The following is a 17455-nucleotide window of genomic DNA, read 5'->3' as shown; positions in this document are numbered from 1 at the left end:
ATTTCACAGGGAACAGACACAGCTTAAATGCATGTTTTGCTGATTCACTTTCAGCCATTTTAAGCCACAGACAGTTTATCTTCACTTTCACGTCCTCCTCCCCTTCACCAGTAGATCATGTTCAGAGTTTCTGCTTAGAAATGAGGCTGAAACCGTGTCTATCTTGGTTATAAAAATTTCAGACAAATCCTATTCCCACATGAGGCCAAGATATTCAACCTCATCATCTTCTGGCTTGGATATTATTTTAGCTGACACTTTCTACTCTCCGAAGCAGAAAACAGGCAGTCCCTCTAGGGAACGGAAAAGCACAATATATGTGCAATGAAAAGCTATTAAGGCATCTCCTAAGAAAAGAAAAAGGTGTGCTGCTTCTGTAGAGCAGACATCATGTCAAGCACATTACCTATTCTGGGCCATTATTTTAATAACTTATGAAACAGAACAATATGGAAAATGGCCACAAGTGTGTACTACTTATTCCTACTGAAGCTGCTAATAGAAAAGTTGTTTCACACCAGGCATTAATAATGCTGCACTGAGGACATGATTCCCCGGCTCACCCAGTTATTTAAAATACAACAAGTTTTACTCAAAATATAAAGATAATATGACTTAGGCAAGAATAGCTTTGATATTCTGCAAGCTGCTGTTTTCTGTTCTAAACTTTAGGCAGGATGTGTTATCTCAGATTCCTGGAGGCTGTGGTTGTTTCACACAGGGCTCAGTCCTTCCAGGTGCTCAGTACTGTGTACGATGGCTCATAATTTTGAACACAAAGTAGTCAATGATTTGCGAAGCGGCAACCACATAGAAATAAATCTACTTTTTGCCCCTTTTTGACACAGCTGGGGAAACACCCATTGATAAAAGGCTTGCTAGGCTGTTGGTTCATGCTGTAGCTAATGATGCATCGCGCTGCATCTCTGGGAGGGATGGGCTGAACTCATTACACACCCGGTACCTAAGAGCAGCAGATATGATAAACATGAAGATGTGAAGGAAAGAGCTGGTGTCAGAGGCAGAGATGAGACTGTTTGACTGATGTGTTTACATGTTCAGTTTTCACTCTCCATTAACTGCTTCGTCTTTGTCTGTGAAATGTTATGAGGAATTGCAAACAAACGTCATTTTTCCTTAACTGTTCATTAGTATCAACATTGCAAAAAAGTAGCAGATAAGTAAGAAATGAAGTAACTGTTAGAAAAACTGTTAGAAAAGCTTATGAGGTGGCTAACAGTTTCAACTGACTATATATCAAATATATTGAATTTCACAGTCCTAGGGTATTGGTGAGACATATTGTTGTATTTACAGCATTACATTTTAGGGCGGTTTTTTAGCACTGGACTGCAACTGAACTATAAACCTGAAGGCCTTTGAATTGAAAGTAGTCCAAGATTAATAATCCTCACATGCATCTTTCAGCTGAGAGTGGCACCAGCACTGTGAGTCTTAGGACACTTCAGTTAAGGACCTGTGAAAATTTCACAAACATAATATAAATAAGTGTGAAATTCTCACAGTTCCCACTGACAGCGAGAGTCCACTTAAAAAAATATCTCAACAAAACAGTTTTTCTCCAGATATTCTCTGTTCTTCAATTTTCAATTGACATTTTTAATTTCTCATTTGCTCTGCTCTTAGCAGCAGAATGATGAACATGGTAATTTTTGCAAATGCCTCTAAGCATATAAACAGGTTGAATTTTGTAAGAAGATATTAGATTTGCTTTGCCAAAGACAAGAATTGTTTCATCTTCCTTTTTCATTTTACAGACAACCACACGTTCTGCAAGCCAGGTACTTTTCCTCTAGACATGAAATTCAATGCAATAAATAAAAACTACTTCCCATTGTATTAGGAGATTCTTGTGTTCCAGCATATTCCTCATCCTCCTCAATTCCTCAGTGTTTCTGATAATTAATGAAGACCTGGGTGAACAGTTACTCAGGGATACAGTTCAGCTCTTGAATGTCTCCCTAGAGAAAAGGTCTCTAAAGCATGCAGAGTGACCCTCCTTGCTTTGAAAAATAAGATTTAAACTATTTCTTGGTTCTGAATCTGAGCAGCTCTCACTGAAGGCAGGGAGAATATTTGTGCCAGGAGGATGTACAAAAGAGTCTTATGTTCAGAGAACGAACCATTAAAAAGTAGTAATTGAATATTCAGAAACTCTTACTTCACCAGGACATGTGAAATGAGTGACATTCCAACAATTCCAGTCTGAAAAGGAACTTCAAGTCCAGTAAGTCATTTCATAAATTTAGTTTTTGTGTGTACCTATCTGGCCATTTCCAAACTTATCTGCATTTTGCCATTTATTTATTCAGACACATTTTCTGAATGCATGTTTCCATTCTGTGCCACAATTTGAATGTTTCAATTGCCCAGGAATCTGAGGTAAGTGAAAAAACTGTACTAAAATTCCATTTTCCTCCACTTACTGTTCAGTAAAAAGAATTCTAATGGTTCTATAATGCCATTAAAGTACAGGCATGGCTATGTAAGCTATTTCCTCATTAAAACAAAAAAATAATGTCTAGGTGCCAAGCTCACTCACATTTGCTCTTCAGAAATCTGTACTGATCTTCAGTGCTGTGAAACCTGAAAGAAACTGCAGTTTGGATGCTCCCAGATGCTGGAGTCATAAACTCATCCAGCTTGATGACCATGTACTGAGTGTATGTGGATCCTCAGTAGTGCTAACTGAAGTGACAAATGAATTCAGAAGGAATCCTGGGGAATAAGAATACGGGCAAAAAAACAGCCCAATTAAACAAGACTGTTGGTGTTTCCAACCTATGTTACAGAAGAATGCACAGACGACAGTCAGAAGCTTGGTTTTATAGCTCCTAGATATGTATATGAACACACACATGTGTTTGTGAGAGAGCAAAAGAAAGATTTTGAGTGTGCATGGGATTCAGGTCACACAACATGATGTGTCTCTAATATTGATGTTTACATCTCAGCTAATCACCTGAGGCTCCTTCCACTCAACTGTGAGAAAGAGACATTTTTAGGGCATGATTCGCCTGAGCAATTTTAGATGTCTACTTCTGGATGATATGAATTGTACTCTGAAAGTGCCAAGTGCACTCCATCGACTCAAGAGAGATACCAGGCAACTTGCTTAAGTGAAGATTTTTGCAATGTGTATGTAGCTATAGCATGCAATTAACACTAACATATCTCTTTGGATTTTCTTTATATATATATACATACACATACATCTCGCAAAAAAATATTCTCTCTCCTCCTTAATCATGGCCATTTCATACCTCCCTCTGGTTTCCTCAGTACTCCCTTCTGAAAACACCAGTGCAATTATCTCTTCATTACATATATCTCTTCCAGACCTACATACTAGAGCTTTCCATCACCCAGTCTGATCTTATCATGTGTTCAGGTTTCACTACCATGCTGTCTCCAAGAATTACATTTCTCAGGTAGATTTCAGACTGCATTGCAACCAGCTGTGCAGATTCACAGGAGAATTCTGCCCATGCAGCCTTGACCTGATGTTCACTTGCCTGAGGGGGTTCACTGTCTCAAAGAAGACAGGAAAACTGAAAGTGGTTGTAACAGACATTGCATTGAAAAAGCCCTGGATATCAGACTCAATCTTCACAAACTGCCTCAAATGAATTTCAATTGGAGCTCTGAAAACTTCAAAACTGAGAATTTCTCTGATCTGTTGAAAATCAAAGTCTCACTAGTGGAAGATATCCCTGCCCATGGCAGGAGTTTGAAACCAGATGATCTTTAAGGTCTCTTCTAACCCAAATCATCTGTGGTTCTGTGATATGGCAACAAGCTAATTTCTAAGTTCAGGAAATTTGTGTATAGGTGTCTAATGCTGAATAGAGAATCCATTGTGCTGACAATGAGAGTAAACCACCCAAAGTACCTCAGCTTTGACTTCCCTTTTGCTGAGCTAAGTTGTGATGGCAAATCTCCAGATTCTTCCTCATGGCTCAATACGAAATGAACCAGAACACACATATTTTTAACACATAATACTACATGTTTGTATGGCCCATATATACCACAGCTATGAAATGCTTAGCAATAATTCCATCCCCACCTTTACAGCCAACTGTACCATTCACCTTGTACTGATATATTTGAAAGTAGTGCAGAGGCTGAAACAGCTGCATTTCAGTAAACTCAACCCTTCATACATGGCAACAAGGAGCCCTGATGAGGTGAAATCATGTTTGGTCACTGACAGTACTGAACAGATTTCAAACAGAGAAGTGGCAGTGAAAGGGTTGGGGGGTGTGAAACTTTAGAGTTATTTTTGTGGACCGATACACCTCCAGTATCTGGAGTGCCTGGTTGTGGCTTTAGACAACTGGAATTTTAAAATATAAACATTATTTCAGAAGTTGTCTAGTTTGAATAAAGCTTAAATGGTGCAGTGACTGTTTATGCTAAGCGTATCTCACTACTTTTCATCTGTAAACGAAAACCAGACACTAAGACGGCAGTTTTGGGTGCAAGACGATTCCTGAAAACCTTTTCTTTGCATGTGTAGCAGCAATTACTGAAGCGTCTACTCTTAGCCTCAGAAATCTAACACAAGTACTTTAAGCTCAGGACTAATCTCGCAAAATAACAGGAAAACTGCTTAAGGTCTGTTTCTGCCAAAGTCTGGAAGTTAAAATTTCAGTGACTTCAATTCACCAAAATTTTAAAGGACTGTACTTCTCTGATTCTTAACTCTTTAACTCTTCAAAAGGCTGTCAAGTTCCATAGCCTGTGAGTTAAATAACACGATCTGGCATTTCCTAGGAGTAGCAACAGTAACCATATGTAACCTAGAAATCTGACTACTGATATGGATCTAGAAGGACAAAGCAAAGAATGTATTTATTTCAAGACAAACAAATTTATAATCTTACAGGAAAAGATTTTAAAACCTTGAGCTAAAAACACAAAAAGGAAGTAATGAATTTGCATAAGAGCCTGCTATGCATGTATATAGCACAACGTTTATCTGTTGATGGGCTTGCTTATTCTCCTTGTTGATCATGAGTTGATGACTGAATTCCAATGACTTAACAGTAATTTTTTTTAGCCTATAATTGCAGTTAGTGAATTCAACTAAAATTCTTTCACTTTCACCACCAAATAAAGCATGAACAACATTTTCTATGTTTCCTTTCCATTCTCTCACTTTCTGCATTTCTTTCTGTATTTCTTTTCCTCAACACATTTAGTGACAAAGAAGTTGTGAGCTCCCAAAAGGACTAAAAGCATTTCCTAGTGCTCTATCCTCTCCTTTAGTGTTGTGGACTTTCTGATGACATCCCAAACAGAGATACAGGGTCTGCGATAAAAAAGCAACAGGTAGTACTGAAAAAAAGAATTCAATAAATTCATGAGAAATATTCCAGGAAGTGTCAGACAGACTGGGATAAAAAAAGACAAAATTAATACAAATCTGAAACACCAGAGTATGCAGAGAAAAAAAGATCATGTCAAAGAGCCACACAATTTCTCTGAACAAGCAATTCTTGATTTCCTTCCTGTGTTGTTGACTCCTGAAGTGAGACTTTTAATTGCTTTTAGCCACCTACTTTAGCCACCTACATTCAACCCTTTAATCCTATATTACATTTTGTCTCACTTAATTGAATATAGCTTATTTCACATATCTCAGTGCTATGCTTTTTTAGTAGGGGCTGGATGGGGAAATCACAGACTATAAGGTAAAGAAAAGAAGCCTGCATCCAATAAACTCCACATCCATTGGCATAACTGTAGCTTTACTTTTTCTCACCCTCTTTTGTTGGCTTTTCTATGAGCAGGTAATGACACTTATTTTCAACTATTACAACCTATCTAGATCTTAATTTATTTCCTTGTGTTGCCTAGAATATAGTGATTTGCTTCAATTCAGCTTTCTGGTAAAAAAATAACCATGCTTGCCATACACAGTGAAGGACAGCAAAATCACTACATCCCAAAGAAAGGAAAACAGCAAACTTGAATCATAAACTTGGCATTACAGCTAGAGATTTACAACAACATATGGTCATTTGCCTGTAGCTCTCTTGCACATGCTGACTAAAATAATCCATTGAAACAGAAATGTCCTGAATTGTAAGAATAGAAACCAAATGCTAGATTCTAGCTCTTTACATGGGCCCTGCCTGTAAAGAGGGTTCATAAAGAGAAAATTTTCATCTCTGAAAACAAGTACATTTCTGAGCCTACATTTATTTTTCCTGAGTGCCTAACATAGACATAAGCTACCTTTGTAATTAGTGTGTGTGAATTAAACTGACAGTGACAGGCACAAGGCTGCAGGTGCTACTGCACCACAAACATGTTCTGGTAATAGTGAGATACAGAGCCTCTCAAACAGGCTTCTCAGACATGGACACAGCCAATTGTGTGTGTTTGAGAGAAAAAAGTAAACACTAACAAAAGTGACTGAGGCTTTTGTGGCTTTCTGCTTCAGAGGTTTGGGGCATTTGTTGGAATGGATGTGGAATAAAAGAACAGGTTTTGCATTTGTGGTTTGGGAAGTGCCATTTAGATAAGCAGCTAAGACATCAAAGGCTCCTGCAGTGAAGCACCAGGGCATAGCAGCTTAGTGAGACAGATCACAGCCAGAATTCATGACCTAGCAGAAAACCGGGCTCATCAGTGCACACAGAGCAATACTGTACAGAAGAGCTAGGCTAGTCCAGATGCAGCACAGATATCTCAGCTTGGCTCAGAGTGCAAGTTAATAAGCCTCAATTCTCAGCAGAGCTTCCCAGGTCAATGTTCATACAGGGGGCATCAAGCTTTGTTGCTGTTCAAACTGCAGTAAGGTGTTCAGGACCCTGGTGTTAGCCCTTTATGTGTACAACTCAATTAACCTGCAGTTGCTGGCTTGGGCTTCTCACACTATTACTCCCTACATTTTGGGTTCCTGGCTTATCTCAAGAAAGGAAGCTTGGATCTATCCATCCTTACACACACAATTGTAGATTTTCATAAAATGCAAATTCAGGGAACTGACCAAAGCTCTTGACAACAAAGTCACTCTGGTCTGGAAAAAACTGCTTCAGGTCAGAGAAGGTTAGAGATGCCTTGAAAACCTCAACACTTCTAATCTAACCTTGCCCAAGAGTAACATCATTGGTAAGAGTGATCCATCTCTCTTCAGTCATTGCTCTTTCTGACAGCAGTACCAATTAGTGCTTCATGTGGTCATTGCCCATTAGAAGAAGACCCTTCATGCTGGCATTAAAGTTTTCCCTTCCTTCTCTGCTACCTTACTCCTTCACGCTGAGATCATAATGACAAAATGTAGAATTTAGCCTTAATTGGATCTCTGCAATGTTATCACCTGAATTAGCTCCCCTGTGAATAATTATCACTGCCTAGAGGCTGACAAATTGCTTCCCTCTACTTCATGATTGTCAGGAATTTCAAATTATATGCTGAGCATGGGGAGGATAGAGGGGACAAAGGGGAGAATGAAAATGAAAGCCTAGAGAAGCATAATTATTAAGATTATTAAAATACTTGATAGAGTGCCATAGTCTCCATGAGTCTCAAAAGGGGAGAGTGACAGCAAGAATTTTGCTGGGGCAATTGGGCAACACCCAGTCTGGCAACAGACTCGTACAGTCAAGGTGAAAGTACAACCACTGCTCCCAATAAGTGACAAAGGTAATTCCTTTGTTATTCACCACCCCATTTAAGCTATGGATAGCAGCTTGTTTACCATCTCCTCTGCACATTTGATCTTGCTACGCTGATGGCGAATTCTTTGCAGCATAGACTGATAGAAGAGTAAACGTATGTGAGTGGATAGTAGCAGACTGCCAGGCATTTAGAATAGCATATAAGTGTTTGTGTTTTGCAAGGAAAAGGTTTTGGCAAAAAGTTGCTCTTCCTGAGAACACTCGTTCCATGTCTGGGCAAGACCTCACACAGAAACACATTGTGTCATTACTCCACATTATCCATCTCAGATATTGACAGAGCTAAGAAATGTTCATCTCATAAACCCAAATCACTATAAAAGTGATTTTTTTTTAAATAAATGTGCTCTTTGCACATTACTTGAAATGGTCAAATAGGGCAAATAGGGCTTTTATCCAATTTTCTCATTAATGATGCTGTGCTTGTAAGATGGATGCATTTCTCAGTTCATTTCAAGGCAGTTCCTCAGACTTCTTTCCCACCGTGCTAAACCAACAACACACATCAGGCACAGACAAAGTAGCTGCCGACATACTCCCAGGAGAAGGCTCTTCCTGCTTACCTGACATACAGTGACCTCTTCTGATTAGTCCTCAGGGAGCCAGACCCAGAACTCATGCTGTGATTCATCATCTGCTCACGCAGGTCATGGATTTTTGCCTCAAATCGAGCGTACTCTAAGGAGATAAGAAAACCCCAGAGAATAAAGATATTTTAGTTTTCTTGACCTATATAATCATTAGGGCTGCTAAATGCAAATTAACATTAAATTAATGAGTATAAGGCATGTCTTGAAAATTGAGGTCTAATAGAACCTTGAATTAATGTATTACCTTAGGTAAATATATGCCCTTTTTATTGTGGTACCTGGAACATTTCAGCACTGGCTAGGTGAGGAATCAGATATCTAGACCTAGGGCCCTGCAGTTTCAGGAAAGGAAAGGAGGTTTAAAGTGTGTTAACAAATATCTTCCAGTCTGTGGAAAGGATGTTGAAAGCAGTTTTCCATTGTATCTTTCCTCCTTCCAAACAATGTGATACCTTGTTAAGGTCAGTGGGACAGTGCACTGAAGTTATTAACAAGTCAAGCAATTACTGTATAATCCCATCAAAATGAAGGAGATATTTCCATGTCCAATTATGCCCAAAGCAGCTGGAAAATCATTGTATGAGCAATCAGCCACCTTTTTTTACACTGCTCACTGAGTCTTGGGCCCTGTTTCTTTTAAATAGGAGGAGCTATTATCTCAGTCTTCGGGTGGGTGACCCCAGAAACACCGAACCTAAGCTGTATAACAATGGTACATAACTGCTCCCCCCTCCACCTTGTTCACCTCCATAGCTCTACTGGGGGCTCTGCAAAATGTGACCTGCTGCCCAGCAGCATGGGATCAGCTGGAGCCATATCATTTGGTGAGACTCCTCTCTGACAGGACACAGCCTCATCAATGGTCTCTCCATTGGGAGCTGCCATGCTCCCCTTGCTCATTGTGTGACCCAATGGGCTGAGGTTTGGTTTGCAAGAAGGAAGGTTGAGGTTTAGGAGACAAGCTCTAATTCCATGAAAATGACAACCTCTAGAAACCCAGAGAGCTGTAATTCAACCTAAACCCAGGAAATCTACTGATGTGAGCTATAAGACTAAGCTGAGGGGGTGTACAAAATACATTTCAGTGAGTCAGTGACACTTAAAAGAGTAAGATATTGCAGACTGATGCCAGCAAAGAGAAGATGATGTTCCCTGCACCTCAATGCTTTATTTCACCGATGCCTTCAAAAGAAGGGTCCCCTTCCCCACAGAGGGGCTAAAGCAGAAGTGAAACCAGCACACATGATTTCCTCCCTCAAAGGATGGAGGTACATTCTGCCAGATTCCACCACCTCCCAGCTTAAACAAATAAATCTTTACAGTGCATTTATAACCGATTGCTCTGCATCTTGTTTGTTGCTGTCAGAGCTACGTGAAAATGCTGTAAGACAGCAACATTCACATTTTTCTCCTAGAACTTAGCATTATTTTTGTTTGATCATTTGCTGTTCCTACTGGCTCCGTTCCCAGAATGTCTAGATGCTTTGCAACAAAGCATGCACTCCACATTTTTATTGGATAATAACACCTGACCTTTCCAAGATCCCACATTTTGCATAGACAGTAGCCACCTTCAAGCTGGCTTAGCAGAATGCTTTGATTTGGGGTTTTGTGTTTGGGTTTTTTCCCCTCCTTCTCTCTTGACACATTTTGCCTCCCTTTCCACCGAGCTTCCTTGGCATTACCTACTCAGTCTGTTAAGAGACAGTGGCTACTTTACTCGTCAGTTGGGAACCACTGCTGTGGTATACGACTCTTCAGTCTTCCCACATACCTATGACTTCACTGACTGCAACTGAAATTCTGCGTGTCAGGAGAAGAGAAACTCCTACATGCAGACTGTATTTTAGATTTATTCTGTAGCTTGTTTCTTGCTCATTTCTTTCACCTAGAGTACATCTTTAAACTTCTGAGAGATTTAAAAGCACAAATTCTCAGTGGATCTAAGGCTCCTACAAACTCATGTTGTTTTTTTCTGAAGTGGAGTTTAGTTTTGAAGTGTTTATCCCAGTCTAGGATTTAAGTTTGCTCTATGTGAGTCATGTTTGTTCTAATCTCCTGCTTTAGAATTTATTTAGTAAATAATCATCTTCTGAGCAAAGCTTTGTTTAGCTTATATTTCATTAAAACAAATCTAACATTTCTTCTTGGCAAATAGGAAAGGGGATCTTGAGGACCAAGGCTTGCATTTCTCTTCCTCATACAGTATCAGTCCTACACAAATAGACAGAATATTACAATTCTAAGGCTTGTTACTAGCTCTCTTTCATTTATGGTGGATACACTGAAGAAGACAGTAAACATACAGTGCAATTCAGCTTCTTTAACGTTTTACATATGGGCTGCACCGAGGATATGAATGATCTACAGCAGAGCAACTTTCCCTTTAATAAGCATCCCCATCCCAGGCTGACTCTGTATGTAAGGTGTGGGAGTAACTCCCAGATTTAGACACCAATCTGGAGAGTGAGAAGAGAGGACTGAAAATCTGATTTTCTCTAGCACAGTATCCAGCTATTTGCAACTTGAACATCAGATACTCAAATGACTACAGCTTGGTCAGATGATGATATCACTTGTGTTCTGACTTGCACACTAGTAATTTAACCAATTTTAACTGTCTGTAAACTTATTATGAGTTCAAGAATCTCTCTCCTTCTGGGAGATCTCTTGGAACCACAAGACGTATTAAAAATTGTCTAATAAGTGTGTGATGGAAACTCAAGGTTCAAGGTCCTCCTCCCTGCTTGATACCAAAAATTACTGAAGTACTAATGATATTCTGTTACTTTGTTTCTTGAGATGTTTTTAGCTATGGATTTAAATACACAGATAATTTGAAAAAAACCCAAATTTATGTGACTAGATTTTCCTACTGTACCTTCTTCACATTTTTTTTGTAAAAAATACTGAAATGTACCCTTGTCCCTTCTTTCTGGCAAATACCTGGGCCAAAAATTGTATGACCATCAATGCAGGCAGTATTTAACTAAGCTCAGATCAGTTTCTTTAATCTCAGTCCTCCTAGTTCTCCTACTGATTCCTAGATACTACAGTGACAGATGCATTTGAAATGTGAACAGAAAAAGAAACAGTAATGCTCTGCCATCAGAACTGCTGTGATAGTTCTGCCTACTGGGAAAGAGTCCTTTTTTCTTAACACTTCTTTGTACATTGGGTCATTCCAGGAGAGCTGTCTCCTAATAGCTTTGCATTTGTTAGGTGTGAAAAAGGACAGTGCTAAAGTCCAGAAAAACACTTCATGCTTCCTTCAAATTCAGCACTGAATCTAAATAACACACTTTTCAAGGCTCCTACACAATTAAAAGGACACTGAGGTTGTAGCATACTAACAAAATATACAGTAAAAGCCCACTGACTAACTTCATGCTCTTTGAAGAAAGGGAGAACAAAGAATATGTTGCTACTGGAATGCTTCATTAGCGAAACTTAATTTACTACACTCCATCTGCAAAGTGCCTACCTGTTGCCTGATGTAGTAATGATTTAACAACTCTGGTAGCTTAAGAAACTGATAAAGCCAAACATTAGGCAAGAAGAGCAAATGGGTTAGCAAACTGTAACCTATATTATTTCTGGGGTCAGAACTGATGATACAATGATTTGTGCTGGCCTGTGGCTCTGGGACTGCTGCTGTAAAAAACAAGGGAAATGGGGTGGAGGGAAGTATTTGTTCACACACCAGTTTAGAGCAGGCCCAGGACTCATGGCAGTGTAGGCAGACCTGAATTTGGCTGTCCCAAAAACACTGATAGGACTCATTGCCCTGTCAGTGAGAGGTGGAGCTGGTGGCACTGAATGTGGGAAAGGAGATTGCTGCTGTGAGGAGTGGCCCAGTTACAGCGAGAGCAAGACCAACTTTCAGGGCTCTGGCAATGCTGCCACAGGCAAATCCCCCTTTGGTCAAGTCTGTTTTCTAATGTTGGCTCCACTCAGCTCTCTGGTCAGTGAGGAGACAGAGAAGAGTCACCTTGAATGACTACAATACGAAGTGCCCCCAAGCCAACCAAGGCCAAACCAGCACATTTATCAAATAAAGACACCAATTTGAATAACTAATATTTGCTGGCTTCATACAGGCAAATAAATAGACTGAATAAATGGACAGGCAGCTGGTGATTTCCCTTCCATCTCATTCCAACACCCTGCCAAGTGCTATATCTAGGATATACGTATTCTAACCTTCAAATATTGTTGCAATCCTTTCCTTTCTAAAGCACTTGCACATGTTGAAAGGTCTGGATAGATCTTTGGGAGAAAACTTCAAACACCTTGAAGTCTCTCCTTAGCTCACATACTGAGAAATCAAAGCAAGGCAAATGGCCAGCCCTGTTAAAAAAAACATCTAAAACCTCAAATCCAAAGAGTGATATACTTCCTGTTTAGCTGGCCAATATAAAAAAAACTGTGACTAACCCACTTTGGTATCTCAGGCGATGCAGATACCAAAGTTTTTACGGCTGAAGTGATTTTAGATACCTAAAATGCTGCCAACTCATCTACCCACTGTGCAAGTGGGGCCCTACATGGTGGGAAGGAATTGTTTTAACACACAGATACCAATCCCTTTAGAGCTTCCTATTGACTGTCTTTGGTGGTCCATGGTCAGACTTGGTATGTGAACTTTTGTCAGTCTGATTACTTAACACATAAGTCTCTCCACGTATCATGAGTCTTTCCACTATCATGAGTTTGTGAGATTTGTGATGGATGCAAAGACAATAAGGACAGTTTGGGATGAGTTTTGCTGTGATGCAATTTCATATACATGGAGCAAGAACTTCTCCTATTTATATAAGCAGTATATTGAAATTTTAATTTTAAAATGAGTTCATAAACAGCATAAAAGACTGAAGATATAAAAAATAATTGAGAACACAAGAAAGCTCCTGGAAGTCTTAGATGCTTTTGGGATGCCAAAAAAATGAATGCAAGAAAGTAAACCCCAAAATCAATTAATTTCTGAATATAAAAACAACAAAGATGAAGATATTATATTTGATGGCTTGATGCTACTTTTTGGTCATGGAAAGAAAGAATAACTATATTAAATGAATAAATATTCTGCAGCTTTTCTGTGAGAAAAAGTTGCAGAATTTTACAAAGCTACATCACTGTTATTTTTCACTTTCATGTTTATAACAAAGATTGTAGTATTGATTGAATTTAGAGAACATGATAACAAAAAACCCTCATCCTACAAGTAAAGCACAGTCAAGAAACTGAAATGCTGACATATGATACAATAGTGAAAATAACAGTTCAGCAGCCCAGTCCATGTCTTTATCACTTGAACACTTTTAGTGTTGGCCCCTTTAGAGAGATAGCAATTCTTTCTGCTAGCAGGTAGCAGAGTTTGCTTTTCTGTATAAGTCAGGATAATCACTGTTTGCTTCTAGATGATAAGAGGTTTACTAAAAAGTAGAAATTCAAAAATGGAAGGTAAAACTTGAATTGTCCATTTTTAACAGACTATTTTAACGATTAAAAAAAAAAAAAAAACAAACCACAAAACACAAGCAAACCAGGTAGGCATTAATTAGAGACTTCAAAAAAGGTACGTTGCATAGCTCTAGAAACTATAATAAAGGAACAGCTGTCAGACCAGCTTCTCTATCAATATCAATTGGGCTTAATTTCAGTGGACTCAGGCCAGTTTAAACCTTCTGATATTTTCTTCTGTTCTGTTTGTGGGAACACAAACTGTATGGTAAGTCATGGACTTATTGTTGTGGACATCTGACACAGCAATGTGCATAACACTATGATTATGATAATATTATTTATGCTATTTATGTATTTTTTTTCCTTTGCCTCCTCTTAGTAAGTGTCTTGGCTTAATAGTATAAGATTTAAAGTAATAGAATAGATTTTTTTCCTAGAGTGAGTGTTCTTCCATTTCTGCCCTTTGCCCACAGTGTTGCCCAGTCACCACTGGTTTTATACTTGGAGGTGGAGGAAGATGAGCAGACCAACAGCAAGCCTTCTAAGTACTGTGTCTGGTTCTGCTTTTCCACAGATTTCCGATGTGAAGCTTTGTGAGTCAGAAGGAGTATCTCTCCTCATACTATGATAGCTACAGCAGAGCTATGGCTGCTAGATTAACACTGTGTTAATCTTTGGCTATGCCTGCCACGGGCCCAGCATCCCACAGCCCTGGAAGCCTTTGAAACTACTGTAATACACATGGAAAGTGAAAGTGTGTGCAAAAGGCATGAACTAATAATGTTAGTATTTTATGTCTTCTCTTTGGATTTTTTTTTTTTTAATATTTGAGTCACTTTTTTGGCTGAAAGTATCCTTTTTAGATGATTAGGAGTCCAATTCTACAGATGCCTGATGTTGCAAGCATTCACACAGCAGGTTAATGATGGTAAAAAATTATTGTGGTAATCTGTGGTAATTTTGAAAGAAAAACAAACAAACAAACAAACAGTATAGTTCTCTGTACCTTTGGTTCTTTTATCTGCCTCTGCCATGTCTGATGTTGGCCACTGCCAGGGACATAGCTCTGTACAAGTCTGGCTTTGGATTTTATATTTTATTGTCAATGCTATGCTTTAAATAAGTCCAAAAATCAGGTAGATCTACTATCAGCTAAATTCATGACTCAACAGGAAAAAACTGCAGATAGTTTTGATGCAGCACTGGCCTTACTGACTGGAGAAAGTGCTGCTCAAAAAGCCTTGCTCCATTCATGGTGCACTGCGTAACAGAACAAGTGATGCTGCTATTTCTTATCAGTCATATAGTTCCCTTGAGTTTTCTCAAAGGAAATGAAAACCACAGATTTCAATATTGGGGAAGGGAAGACACATTTACATTTCATTAGATTTTATTACTTTGACTATATCTATCTGTTTTTATTGAAATATTTTCCATACCCCTTTTCAGGAACCTTTCAAAATTAATGAAAGAGGCATTTTACTGATTTTACTGACTGTTTTTCCCTTTAAACTTCAGCACAGCAGGGCTATTAACATCTTTATTTTTTGATATTGGTTGCTTGTCTTCCTTTACCAATATACAGGTATTTACATTTCAGGCTGCCTTCTAATTAAAAGTTCACCCTACAGATTTGATCTGCAGCTAGATTAATTGCCTTAATATCACCACTGAATTTATTTTCTTTTGCTTTATTACTTAATATAATTCTTTCTCCATGTATTGCACCATTAGATACAGCCCTCCTTTTGTGTTACCTGTGAATAGAAACACCCCATAAAATATACCTTCCTTCCATGGTACCTTCAGGAGACTAATAACATGCTCTAATTCTAGTCACGGGGAATATAATTCCAAGCCAAAGCAGTCTCTACAAGTTTTAGTTCAAAGAATCTCTTCCTCCTAATGAAAGAGATATACTAAAATAAATTAAGCTATTAGTGAGTAACAAGGACTATGTATCCTACTGGGATTTTATTCTATCTGCTCCCTTAAAGCCTCTCCTTGGTTCAGGAAGTGTCATCTTGGACCTTCTTGGATGGAAATTTTTTCAACTTCTTCCAACCACTGAATAAAACTTTTGAAAATAACCCCTCACAAGACTTTGAGGAGCTTTGACTTCATCCTGCAGTGAATTTTACTGCATTCTCAAAAAATTACCTCCCTGTTATTTTAACTGATGTACCCTGAACTAAACAGGACTATCTGTGGCACTTTTTCAAGTTCCCTGAGGCCCAGACTGGACAACGCTGTGTGTACACATGTCCAAGAAGAAGCAAGGCAAATAAAACCAGAATTTCACATGGTCTACCTTGGCAGCACAGTGTGAAATCTTGGAAAAGTTGGACACATCTCCTCAGCCCTGGCATTCAACTTGTACAGCTATGCTCACCCAACAGAGCAGCTTATGTCTCATTAACTTTGATAGCTCTGTGTTTGTACAGTGCAGACACATTTCAAGATATCTCTGGTGTTTTTGGCACAAAGTGAGTCTGTCAAGGTGGAGGAAAAAAAAAAAAAAAAAGCACTTCCCTGCCTCAGAATCCTCTTTCTTCAACAAATATTTATGTGAGATGTTGCAAAGGAACAAAACCTACTTGCTATTAATAGCTAAGCTAATAATTTAGCTATTTTGTCACTTCAGGCTAGTGGTGGAAGGCAACATTTTCAGACATTTATTCAATTTACACAATTCCCCATCCAAAATCATTGCCCTGGGGCATTTGTTATTATTTTTACTTCATTGTTTTTTTCTTGCTTCTGCTTTTTACCAAGTGTAGTTCCATTTCCTGGGAGCTGAGCATATTACACTGATATTTAACAAAGATGCTGGCTTAGCTTGCTTAAGACTTGAGCTGGCACAAAGAAACAGCACAGAAATGACCAATTGTGGAGCTTCCTAGGCCTGGCAATACTGGGAAGGCAGTTTGATAGTTTCAGCTAACCCTGTAACATCACTGGGTACATATTCCTCTTTTCCAGACTTGTAAATGATGGCAAATGATTCCTACCTGCCTTCAGCTGGGGAACTGGGTACTGCAAGGGGGGGAAAACCGGGGGATACATGGGGGTACACAGGATTTGCTAAGACACATTGGAACCCCGACCTAAACCCAAAGTCCGGGATGCAACATCCAGCTGTTTATAAATTTCCTCCTGAGTGTCCCACCTGTCAGCTACGTGGTTCATGTGACTGTTCCCAAGTCCCACTCAATAAAAATGCATGGGCTTAGCCTGCATACTCTATGAACCTGGCTGAGTGTGACTGATCAGAATGGAAAGCACTCTGACACAAATATATGGATACAGAGCTGGGAACACACAGATGGCATCTGCCCCAGCACTGTTGTATGCAGAAGATACCACCTTGTACTACTTTCCATACTGGGAAAAGAGAAAAAGGGTACAACCCTACTTCACCATCTCCAGAAACAACAGCAACTTAATGAGACTAAGGAGGCACAGGAATTACGTGCAAATCTAGGAATTACGTGCAAATCGTTTTGAAATAAAAGTGGAAATGTAGATCAATCTGACCTGCCCGATGTTCAGATAAAAATGAAAAAAAGGAGCCATTCCTTAATCAGGGCTTAAAATTCCCAAGTGAACTATGAAAACTTACACAAAACGTCCACAGCTAAGACATTATATGCTAGTATTGTACTTATACTCCATGAAATTCTG

At 39.0% G+C, this 17455-nt stretch overlaps 1 protein-coding gene across 2 annotated transcripts in view; it reads right to left on the bottom strand.

The window, feature by feature from the left end:
• The window catches only part of DLG2 (discs large MAGUK scaffold protein 2), a 984977-nt gene that overhangs the window by 81995 nt on the left and 885527 nt on the right, over window positions 1–17455 (bottom strand). For both annotated transcript variants that reach the window (XM_053935819.1, XM_053935818.1), the window contains one exon: window positions 8279–8393. In XM_053935819.1, coding sequence (XP_053791794.1) covers window positions 8279–8393 — 115 coding nt within the window. The remainder of the gene's footprint in view (window positions 1–8278; window positions 8394–17455) is intronic.

Source organism: Vidua chalybeata, chromosome 2 (assembly GCF_026979565.1).
Source record: "Vidua chalybeata isolate OUT-0048 chromosome 2, bVidCha1 merged haplotype, whole genome shotgun sequence".
Taxonomy (NCBI): Eukaryota; Metazoa; Chordata; class Aves; order Passeriformes; family Viduidae; genus Vidua; species Vidua chalybeata.
This window is presented reverse-complemented; position numbering and strand designations above follow the sequence as displayed.